The 12,593-nt window shown below is 42.2% G+C and overlaps 1 protein-coding gene across 1 annotated transcript in view; it reads right to left on the reverse strand.

The window, feature by feature from the left end:
* Positions 1–806: 806 nt before the first annotated feature.
* Positions 807–12,593, reverse strand: part of pde1cb (phosphodiesterase 1C, calmodulin-dependent b) — a 76,546-nt gene continuing 64,759 nt past the window's right edge. The window contains exons 11-17 of the mRNA XM_084057094.1: positions 10,639–10,759; positions 8,586–8,667; positions 8,234–8,354; positions 6,072–6,238; positions 5,066–5,302; positions 1,469–1,528; positions 807–993 (exon numbers count right to left, since the gene is read on the reverse strand). Coding sequence (XP_083913220.1) covers positions 977–993; positions 1,469–1,528; positions 5,066–5,302; positions 6,072–6,238; positions 8,234–8,354; positions 8,586–8,667; positions 10,639–10,759 — 805 coding nt within the window. The 3' untranslated portion in view covers positions 807–976. The remainder of the gene's footprint in view (positions 994–1,468; positions 1,529–5,065; positions 5,303–6,071; positions 6,239–8,233; positions 8,355–8,585; positions 8,668–10,638; positions 10,760–12,593) is intronic.

Consider the following 12,593-nt stretch of genomic DNA (forward strand, 5'->3'; position numbering starts at 1 on the left):
TAGTAAACTGAAAAGATCCTTACAAGGGGGGGAAAACAGCTTTGAAGCACTTTTTTTGTGATATGTTTTTGAAATGCTGGAGAAAAAAAAGAAATGGCTGAGCCACAGTTTTGTACATTTGACGTCAATATCTTACTGTTCAGCCAAAATATATGACAGTGGATTGTGTATTTGCAATATTTGTTTCCTTTCAAATCCACAGATATGCAACTTGACATTACAAAACAAACAAACATAACAATATAAATTCCTGAAAAAAAAGTAGCTGAATGTACAATGGCTGAGTTACTGTAGTAAGGAAGTTAACGTTGGTAGAGAAAAGGCCAGGCAAAACAAAACGTTGTGATACAGACATGTTTTAGTGGAGGCCACGGCAGGGGAGCCTCTCCCAGGGAAGAGTACCAAGGACAAAAATAGGGAGGACTGATTGTAACCAGGGCTCTACACACAGTAACATCCTCAGTGTTAACTGAACTCTGAGAGTGTAAAAATTGACCCGTAAAGACCGATTTATGCGGATCAGAAAGGAACAGAACATAAATTAAATCTAAAAAGTATTTTAAAAAAAAGTCTAATTACTTTCATAATTTCCATCATCACCCCTGTCGTCATAGAATATATGTGCAACCTTCACTTGTCTGCCATATGCTGCTCACCAACTGGCAGGAAGACTAATAGTGTAGCCTACATGGATGGAGAAGCGATCCAAAACATCTGCATACAAGAGCGTGAAAATAAAAACAACGACTACGTAGGAGTCGGCACAGTGAAAGAAAGAAAGAAAGAAAGAAAGAAAGAAAGAAAGAAAGAAAGAAAGAAAGAAAGAAAGAAAGAAAGAAAGAAAGAAAGAGAAAGTGTGTTTGGTGGCGTGAGTGTTTTCAGTGTCCAGTAGAGGGAGCCACTTTCCCAAGTAAAGGTAGGTCTCAGTAGCCTGGGGTCCTCCCATCAGTTTGGATTGCAGCAGTGACACAACAGATTAGCCTTTTGCTTCTGCTGTGGAAAATCAAAGGAGACATGTTCTTTTGTCGCTGACAGGAAACATGAACTACTACAAACACCCAGGTTCCCCACAATCCGTCCAACACATGGCAAAGGGGACAAACAACGATTGGTGCTGACATTGTACACAGTGTCGTTTAACCACTTAAATCTGCTGTCCTTGCTGTCCAGTCAATAAAACGTCATCTATATGGTAGAGTGGGTTAAAATACAACTACAGGTGGAGGTGGCCTCCCTGCTCTTCTATTGACACTGTATGTGTTGGTAGAACCACTACTGGTTGACAGGTATTGTTTGTACATCAAATGGAACCTGGGTTCAAATCAGCTTAAAGCTTTTGCATTCAATTTAATTATTTGAGCTATTTTTGAATTTTGAAAATCTTTCAAAACTACGATGGCATGCCCAAAATACGGTTGCAGGGTTGGAAGTGCTCATACGGTGGAAAGCAACAGGATGTTTTACTAACCGTCGAGTGCTGTGTCTTTATTCTGTTCACTATGAGATTCTCCGCCCTCCGACACTTCTCCTGGAAAGAGACACAGGAAAAGTGTCACACTTTAAAATGAAGATCAGCGGATTCCAGTTCCTGTTAAACATCAGCCAAGCACTTGACTAAAACAACTCTGACTCTGCACTTCTGTATTTATACTTCGATAAGAAAATCCTTTTTTTTCGCCCGAGCCTGTAGAGAGGAGGGAAATGCGGAGAGAGACATGCAGCAAATGGTCAGGCTGGCTGGGAATTGAACGGGGGACTCGCTGCCAGGCATTAGAGCCCTTGTGCACCCTAACCATTCGTCTATCAGATTGTCCCCCTCGTCCTCATTGTGTGATAGTGTGTGGGTTACCCTGTGCTATAATGATTTGTATTAAGTAGTAAGTACTTGTTCAAATCATTATCATAAGACCCATGTTTGGGATTTCAATATGCTGGCATGACTTTAAAATGCATTACACTGTGGATATCACATAGCTTTTATTACAGTTTTTCATAATTACTAAAACACTAAAACCCATTCTCTGAACCAAATGCTTAGTGGCCTATGAACTCATTTTGTTGAATCAATCCCTCTTTTGGCTAAACCTTAAACACTGTTCAGGTATTAGTCAATTTGCAAATGTCATCCACTCATTCACTTTTTATTTTTTACAAAACTCTAAACACATTCCCACTAATTAAACACGTTCCACACTGTGATGCAAAATGGTAAACACGCATGCCAAAAGTTAATTACAACTACAAAACAGTTGTAAACCTTTAAACACAACTCCAAATAGAATTGATCAAACCAGTTGGACAGAATACAGTGTAAGCCCGTTCAGAGTGCACAGGTGACACAAGTGTGTTGAATGTTGATACCAACAATTGATGCAAACAATCTCAGAGGCAGAGGAAGAAGGAGATTTTATAGTATTTTCGGGATTTATTTTGTTTTGTTTGACATTCAGCAGGATCATCATCATCAGGCATCCTGCATACAGTATGTCATGGTTTGGGACAGCTTTCACTGTGGTGTCCAGTTACGCCTTTTAGGTTCAAACATCAACCAGTGATTCATAAATGTTCGCCTTCCACCATACAGCCCTTTCTTCAACCCTAAGAGAGTTTTTACCAGGTTGCAAAACCTGGTCTACATCTACACTCGCTAGTCCTGACTTTTGCATCACTTTTTCCTCATTGGCTGGTCCTTAAGCCAATGAGGGCTCAATGTCCTCTCAGAATATGGGATCTAAAGACGACCCGCAATACTGTGTTCGGCCACTGTATTTATCTCTATGAACTGTGGCGCTGTTCCTTTTGACCTTTCAACGTTGCCATGTTTAGTGAGAGAAATAAACAACCAGGTCTAAGCCCAAAAGAAGTAACTATAGGCCACATAAACACTTTCAACCGCCGCAACCTGGTATAATATGACTGTGTCATATCTTGTTTTTCTCTGCGTGGGGGTGGAATGTCTATGATTGAAACCAATTTACTAGGGACAGTCTGGTACAATTGAATTGTCCTGTGGTAACATACTGTACCAGTCACAATGAGTACATCATCGTCTGAGCGCTATTATCCCATTAAGACCTGAGGCCGATTCTATAAATGTCTTCTAAATCCTAACAGTTTTCTGGAAAACTTCTGTTGCTATATCAGTGGGGCTCAAACTTTTTCATGTCAAGGACCCCCCAAATGATATGTATTTGGCTGCGGCCCCGCATCTCAAAATATGTTGTTCCAGGGACCCCCAGAAGCAAAGATTTTAGCTACAAATGTTTGCTTAAAAAAATATATATATATTCAAAGATTTGCACACATTTTCAAGATTTTTCAAAACTAGCAGATCTACAAGTTCATAGCGCGGCACGAAGTGACGCGATATGAGCTTGTATATCTGCTATTTTTGAATACCTAAGGTATAAAATAATGGTTAAAGTGGGCCGCGCTGCGAGCTTGTACATCTGCTATTTAATTTAAAAAAAAAAATATATATAGTCGCAGAGAGAGAGAGAGAGAGAGAGAGAGAGAGAGAGAGAGAGAGAGAGAGAGAGAGAGAGAGAGAGAGAGAGAGGCCTAAGGCAACCCAAAAATGGCTTAAAGACCCTGTAAACAGGAAGTATCCTAATCCATGTATGAGCAGGCCTATAAGCAGTATTATTATTATTACAAAAATTATTCCATGGTTGTCAGACCAATATTTTCAGATGGGGGTCTTCGGCCAAACATATCATTTTGGGGGTCCTTGACACGAGAACGTTTGAGAACTACTGATTTACAAGGCATTTGTAAAGTCGGCCTCAGGTCTGAATGGGCTGGATCCAACACACAGAAGGGTTTTCCCCCCATTTTTGCCAAGGCACAAACATTGCATGTGATGTGAATGTATTTTGAAGATTTGGTACGTTTTGATTAGCAATTTTGAAAAACCATACTATCTTAAGCCTTAGGATAAACGGTTTAGAAATTGTCTAAAGCAGGGGTCTTCAAAGTTTTTCAGGCCAAGGACCCCTTAGCTGAGAGAGAGGCGAAGCTGCATGAAATTCAACTTGTCTTTTCTTTTTTTGAGAAAGCCTTCCATGCAACTTGATGAGAGGCTTTCACAGCTAGCTCACCATAGCGTATTGAGCTAACTCTAATCAATGTCTGTTGACCCGACCGTTGAGAGATTTGAGACTAGCTTGTAAGTATTGCACAGGTTTTTTTCTTTTCAAGTGCCAATGGTTTGCCTCCAAGTGATGCATGCAGCTTTGATGGCTCCAAAGATTCATTTGACAGCACTATCATCAGTGTTGTGTAAATTATTATTACTAGACCATACCCGGTCGGCGCAGCGCATCCGTGGGGGGATATGCGCACATGATCTGGCAACCCGGGAGGCAGTTCGTCCCATAGCTGGGCAGCCCCGTAACCATGGCGACAGTGTTTGACACAAAAACGCTAATAAGAAGCTGAGATTTGATGAAATTGAAAAACGGGCTTCACAGTTGCGTTCAGATGGTAATGGTCAATGGCTGTGTGCAAAATCAGAGCAATTGGTCTAGCCAGTGAGGAGAACCGGGTATCTTCACTCACGTACTCACCACCACTACAGAGGTTACTAGAATTATAGTATGATTATTATTTTGTTTAGGTAAACCTTGCAGATGTACAAGACTCGGATTGCGGCACAAAGTTAGAATTTTTATTTTATTTTATTTGACTACGTGTGGGAGGGAATATTTATAGTATGTCGTCCAAAAAAAACCTAGAACACACCACTGGATACAACAGCAGTGAACACACAGAACTGTGTGTGGGGAGGAATTATTTGGCATAACGACTAAATTGGGGAGAAAAAGGGGGTAAAAATAATTGCCTACTCTAAATTTAAATTAAGAAAAAAAAAAAAAAAATTGCAAGTGAATATGACAATGTGTGGGAGTTCTTTGTTGTTGACACAGGGTGGTGTCCTATGCACCTGCCATACACAAAAGTACATCATTTATATCACAACAAGCTTTAAGCATTATGTGCATTTTCTCTGTCCTTTTATTCCCTTTACAAAATAACAACATAGAAACATTGATGTGCTATATACCATTCTGTAGAGGCTGATTCTTGTGTGTGGCGCTCCCGGGCTGTGCCACCTCCTCTGCTTGCCTTGCGTGGCCATCTGGTGGGCTGCTGACCTCCCCTGACTCGGGCTCCTCTAGCTGCGCTTTATCCTCCTTTGCGTCAGGCTTTTCTGATTCAGTTGGGACCTCCTGGGGCTCCGTACCTTCTTCCTCCTCCTGGTCCAGCTCCTCTTCTTCCCTTTTAGCTCTTTCCTCTGCCTCTGAGGTACAAACACGGCCCGAGTTAGATGTGTGTGTGTGTGTGTGTGTGTGTGTGTGTGTGTGTGTGTGTGTGTGTGTGTGTGTGTGTGTGTGTGTGATGCATGTGTGCTTGTGTGCGCGTGTGCGAGAGTGCGTGTGTGTGTGTGTGTGTGTGTGTGCATGTGTGTGACTGTGCATAATTGTGTCTGTATATGCATGCCATTCATCATTACACTGCTGCATTTTAATTGTGATATTTTCTATCAGGACAAAGATGTTTACTTTTTCATGCGTGATCAATGACTAGCTGTATTAAATGGGTTTATTGATCTGCTCCCCGAGCCATTTACATCACGCTCTGACAGAGGCCAAAATCCTCCTCAGACAAAATCAACAGTAAGTAATTAAGTGTATTGAATCGCTAGGAGCTCTGGGCCATCTATTTCTGGTAGATTTCCATATAGCCAGATTGCCAAATATCTCTTGTGCAACCCACAATACCTCATCACAATATATTACCATCATTGTCTGTTGTGCGGCTGTAGCTGAGTGGGTAGAAAGGCCGTCTAGAAATTGGAAGGTCACTCGGTCCGCCCTGTCTACTTGGTGAAGTATCCCTGAGCAAGACACTTAACCCCCTGACAGCTCCCCCCGTGTGCTCATCTGAGCAGCCATCAGCTGGGTGAAGCTGTAAAATCCTAACTCCCCTTCCACTTTCATCAGCACTAAGACTGCATCCTACAACCACAACAGCAGCCTACCTAGTTTGTAGCATGTACTGTACTTCACCTGTAGTTGCTTGGGTCTTCCACCTGTCCCTATTCTGGGAGACCTCCTCGTTCCACAGTGACTTAAAGTTGTTCAGGTCCACCGTCAGCAGGCCCGACGGAGTGCCGTCCGACCTTGTGCTCTTGACACTCCCCTGCTTGGCGTCCTCTGAGATAATACTGCTCAGGCTGGAGGGGATCGGACGGGCGGGGGGGACAGAGGACAACAAGACCAATGCAGCAGTGTTAATTTTGTTAAAACTAAGACAATTTTGCCAGTAGAACAAAAAGTCAAGTCATTTTATGTTTGGTTGCGCTCGGATGTTGCGCTGTAAAAATAGCAGATCTACAAGTTCATAATGTGTCGCGGTGAGACGCATTGTGAGCTTGTAGATCAGTTATTTTCAGCATGCAACCAAGTGTAAAATCAGTCATTACGACTGATACAAAACACATTTTTGTCGACAAAATCAACTGTAGATTTAGTTGACTAAAATCTTATGATATTTAGTCGACTAAAACTAGACTAAAACTAAAACTTTCCAGATGACTAAAATATGACTAAAATTAAATGACATTTTATTCAAAAGACTATGAAACTAAATCAAAATTGCTGTCAAAACTTACGCTGCAAAATGCAGTTGCAAAAATACAAACGTGCAAAAACAATGAGCAGTATAGGGGGACAAATCATGACAAATTAAAATTGCTACTTTAATCTCCTCTGAGCTGTTCAGGTAGGAGGAAACGGTGTTGAACATAGCATTTTGTTGGTTTAGACAGAGAAAGAGCATCAAAGAGTCAGTGGCATGTTAGGTAACCAAATAAGCTGGAGATGAAAGAGCAGCAACGGAATTCCCGCTTAGAATTCTGTGCACAAATTGAAGTAAAAGTGGTGTATTCTTTTTTCATCCCTAAAAAGAGAATGAACCACAAACCAACTGTACATTAAAAAAAAAGCAAAAAACAACAGAGGCGGGAGAGAGGGAGGGAGGGAGAGAGAGAGAGAGAGAGAGAGAGAGAGAGAGAGAGAGAGAGAGAGAGAGAGGTGTGAGTGAGTGAGGGACTATACTACTACTATAGACAACACACAGTGAAATAGGAGAGGCATTACAGTCAGAGGAAGCGGAGCCAATGAGATTAGGGGCAGCTATAAACACCACAGAGGCCAAGATAAACCCACAAGCATCCAGGTGTGTAATGCAGAAAGAGTGCAGAAATGCTGTATAATATTTCCAGTCGGTTTTCCCCAACTGGAGGCATGCTGACTAATGTTCATGCTTCCTGTCACACAGTGTGAGAAAGTGGTTATTAATGTGCAGGTGCAGTGGGAGATGAAGCGTCTCCTAGAACAGCAGTGTACCCTCTCATGTAATGAGAAAACACACCATTTTCTTTTGTTTTGCATCATGAGTCAAAAATAATGATTATAGTTCATCATAGTACTCTACTGTAGATAACAATTTTGCCTTTCAACCTTCATGGTCATTATTTGCAGACAAATGTTCAACTTAGTCATGTCTGGGAGGTCTGAGAACTTCACATCCTGACACAGAACAACAGCCTTTTGAAATGGTAAAAAGACGATCTCCAAGCTCAAATCATTTCACATCGCAACACATTTGTGCTTGAAGATAGTCTATTTTTGTTGTGCGACACTGTCGTACGAAGCAGTATGAAATAGGTGTTACGTGGTTAAGCTGCGGAAAAAACGTATTTCCTTCTGTGTCATAAATGCTGTTCTGTATGCTGATACGGTGCTGAACTCTTTTCACAGGTTGTAATGGTGAAATGGAGGCACAAAATAATCTCTGCAAGATGTCAATCTCTGCAAGATGTCAATTTCAAGGTGTGTGGCTCTCTGGGATGAAACCTAGAGTGGAGAAATACATCATGGAACGGACCACCTCATCTACTGTTTTCATTTTCAACCACACTAAATTATCTCATTACTTCATAGCTCTGATGTTCCACCATATCATCACAGCATACAGATAGAAAGTTGGTTTTATTTACGCTGTGTCATTTACAGTACCTGTCTCAAGAGGGCTTGGCATTAAATGCAGATAATATGTCTTTGCCATTCACAATCCCCCAGCCATATTTCTCCAGTGAGTCAATAATAGACATAAACCAGTGACTGTGCCGTCACAAACAGTTAATGTGAAAAGAGACAACTCTCACCTTGAGCGCCGGAAGCCGGAGACGCCCGGATGGGAGGCCTCGTCGATGAGAGGCGTGACGATGCGCTCCGTCATGTCGGTGAGCACGGTAAAGGTGGGCACCACAATGAAGTCAATGAAACCTGGTTACACAGACGTTCAAAATATACAAACTGTCAGAGATGGACGTTTTAGCAGATAGGAATTAGAACAGTACCTACCTTGCAATGTTCTAACCAATATTGTACAAATTCCTGGTCAGGACCACTTCTGAAGATCAGATTTCTATGTGTGTGTGTGTGTGTGTGTGTGTGTGTGTGTGTGTGTGTGTGTGTGTGTGTGTGTGTGTGTGTGTGTGTGTGTGTGTGTGTTACCTATCTGGGACTGTGCTACCATGGTGGACTTGCGGTCACAGAGTGGTGAGAAGGGCAGCCCAAGCTCTGACTCTTTGTCCCCCTGAAAAAAAAACACCATCATTTATAATATAACGTTAATTTTTAGCACTCTCAGGAAGAGTTTGAGTCCTCCAAAACCATCTTTGGTTCCTGCATATAAAACATGTCATGTACATTGAATGCACAGTCACACGAGCAGGCATGTACACATGCAGACAAGCCTGAGCATACGTTTGCCCACACACACTTGCACACCTGCGTGCGTGCGCACACATGCACGTGTAGTCTGTGAATTTGACACCACCGAAGATGCCCAATCGTCGACTTGGCCGTTTCAAATTTCCATTTCAGTCGGCCTGTTGTCGCAGTGTTGTTTTTCTGGTCCTATGCCACTATGTCCACACCACTACAGATCTCAAACCAAAGTTGCGATAGCTTTTGGTCTTTCATTCAGCAGGCAATTTTGTTCTCGGTATGTGACCAATATCTGACTCCCATACTGAGAAAAGCCATTTAATAGCTTTTGTTCCCCCCCAACAGGCACCAGTGCTGTGCATTCAAAACAGCACTGCTTCTGTGACAAGATAAGTCAAACCTTGCTTTAAACCCCTGACTTTGCAGCTGGCTGGGAAAAAAGCACACCTATGGCACTTTAAGAGTCTAAATGTCATGACTGTCTGATGCCAAGCTATGATAACCTCAGAGGGATAAGCCCCCGACCACACACGCGTGCGCGCGCACACACACACACACACACACACACACACACACGCACACACACACACGCGCGCGCACACACACACACACACACACACACACACACACACACACACACACACACACACACACACACACACACACACACACACACACACACACACACACACACACACACACACACACACACACACACACACACACACACAGGTGAGTGCAGCTGTGCAAGTTAAGTGTACCCATGGGATGTGTGCCATATCTCTTTTCAGAGGATCCACTTACACCTCAGATGGATCCATCTGTTTGAACTGTGTCAAGCTCAGTGGTGGAAGAAGTACTCACATTTTTTACGTAAGTAAAAGTAAAGTATCAATCATCAGACGTATAGTAGCTGCGCAACTTGTAGTGCTGTTGTTCGTGGTAGCGGCCATGATGAATAGTGAAAGAACTACAATGCAATAGGCGCTTCTCGATGCCGTCACACCCGATCTTGCCAAGATCCCTCCCATAGCTGCCGCTGATTGGTTCGACTGGCCGCAGGTCGGGTTAATAAAGTTTTCAATCAATCAAAAACAAAACAAAACAATAAAAAAATTGTAAAAAAATAAAAGTGTAATGTATTGACTTGTGTTAAACTAGAGGTTTGAGCTGACGTATTTGTTTGTGGCTGATGCCATGACGACACATTGAGGTTAGCCAACACACTCCATATTTGGGCGTGGCTGCATTGGGAACTCCTTATGACGTGAAGCCTGCAGAGCTAGTTCAGGCAGACAACTCAAAAGAGCACCTGATCAGCTGATCAGTCACATGCTCTCTCCATCTGAATGGGCGGGCTATTTAAAACCTCCCTGCTCACTGCTCACTGCTATGCTGCTGCTCTGCTGCTGCTTTGTGCTCTGCTCTATGAAGTTTGTCGTGCTCCCACCACCACCCCAGCATCCACCTGTGGGCTCTGTTTCTATGATTCCCTTGTGGGGGTCTATTTCATTCCATTCCCTGTGAAATCTAGTTGGCAAATAATTTATTATAATTCATGCTTACAGGGAATGAATGAAATGAGACAGAGCCGTGACGCCAAATATGCTTAAATATTTATGCTCTATATATGTATGCTCAATAAATATTTTATTCAATCCAGGAGCTGTCTGTCTGAAATATGATTATGGCTGTGTCAGAGTGACCTCAGAGATCGCCTGCCCGCCGGCCCTCCCATTAGCCAATTTTAATATAGGATTAGAGTGTTAACTTACAGGGATGTTATTACACCGGCACCCACCCACCCATCTACCACGTACTGTATATATCCACACACCTGTCTGAAGAACTCCTCCAGCAGGGAGGTGGTCCAGCGGTGGTGGATGTCCCAGTTCTTGGCTGGGTGACTAATGTCTGCAGTGTGGAGGAGCAGCGACAGGGCCTTGGGCTTGTCAATTCTACAGGAGAGAGAGAGAGGGCTTGTCAATGCTACAGGAGAGGGAGAGAGGGCTTGTCAATGCTACAGGAGAGAGAGAGAAAGGAGGAATCAAATCAACACAAGATCGAAATGATGAAGTGCCCCATAATGTTATTCACTGTGCTGCTCAGATGAATTGGTGCAGACATGCATCACACAGCGCGTTTGAATTGTGTGTATTCATAGAAGTGCTAAGGTGCCTTACGGTACAACCGTGGACATGAATACAAAGTGAAACACCGAACCCTGTGGGTGTAAGTGAGTTCAAAGCACTCTATGCTCCAAAACAATGTTTCTGTATTTATGTCCTTTGTTGTTCTGCAAAGCACGTTTGATGTACACCACACACACACACACACACACACACACACACACACACACACACACACACACACACACACACACACACACACACACACACACACACACACACACACACACACACACACACACACACACACACACATTTGTATGTGCATATGAAAGCACACTTAAACATACTATAACCACAAATAAGTACACCACACACAAGCTCCCACATGTAGGAGGTCAAACAGAGGTGAGATCGTGTAGCTCTAATTTTGCAAAATTTCCATTTGTGACAAATTAGCTCTTAAAGCGCAACCCAAGCCAGCCTGCAGCAAACTGACTCACAATGCATTCAGTATCCCAGCGTTATGCTGACTCTGCATTAATTTGCTTATTGCTCTCCGTTTGTGTGTGTGTGTGTGTGTGTGTGTGTGTGTGTGTGTGTGTGTGTGTGTGCGCGTGCGTGGTTGTGTGTGTGTACGAGGTGCATGATTACATTTTACTCAGCAGTCTACTCAGTGTAAAATGATAAGACCAGTGGTGGAAGAAGTACTCAGACAGAGGTAAAAATAGCAAAAGCGCATAGCAGTGGCAGCCATTTTGTGGTGCCACAGATAGAAAACCCATAAAGTTCTCCCATAGAGATTTCAGAAAATATTTATAAATTATTTTAAGCCTGGAACCAAGCCGGGAATCATGATCAACATTTGATTCTGTGTCAAAAAATATTTGAATATTTAATTATGTTATATACTATATTTAATAAATACCTTTTTTTCAATTTTGTTTGGATTTTTTGATCAAAATATACAATTGCAAAGTAAAAAGTACTTGGGGGGGGGGGGGGGGAATAGCCTATCTACAGTGTGTGTAAGTGTGTAAATTGGCTATTTTCGATTAGCCTATACTAAAATAGGGCTTAAGTGGTTAATGTATGTTCTGTAATATAATAATTTAACTCTCCAAAGTAACTCGTAATTTTGAAATGATTGTAGTGGAGTAAAAAGTACAATATTTGCCTCCGACATAGTGATGTAGAAGTATAAAGTATTGAAAAATGGAAATGTTCCAAGTATTACTTAAAAAGTGAAAAGTGCCTCAGAATTGTACAGTACATCAGTACAGTACTTGAGTAAATGTACTTGGTTACTTTCCACCACTGTATAAGTAAAGTGCATGTAACCTTGCTTTGTCTCTTCCATTGCCTGTCATGTCAATAAATCGACTGGGGCAAGCTGCTGCTTCTATGGCAAAGTCTTATTTAGGCCTTCACCTTCGTTGCTGTCGGGTGGAAATCTTGTATCTCCAAAACCGTTCTTTTACCTTTTTTATTATTATTTAAAAAAATAATAATCTACAAGCACACAATGCGGTGTGAGCTTGTAGATCTGCTATTTTCACAACTTTTCTGTGACACTCTTATATGGCGAAGTAGGGCATTCATTTACCAAAACAACAAAAGTTTAAATATGGATATACTGTAGGAGGTTTCTGCCGACAGCAAC

This window comes from Gymnoscopelus microlampas (assembly GCF_963454915.1).
Source record: "Gymnoscopelus microlampas genome assembly, chromosome: 5".
Taxonomy (NCBI): Eukaryota; Metazoa; Chordata; class Actinopteri; order Myctophiformes; family Myctophidae; genus Gymnoscopelus; species Gymnoscopelus microlampas.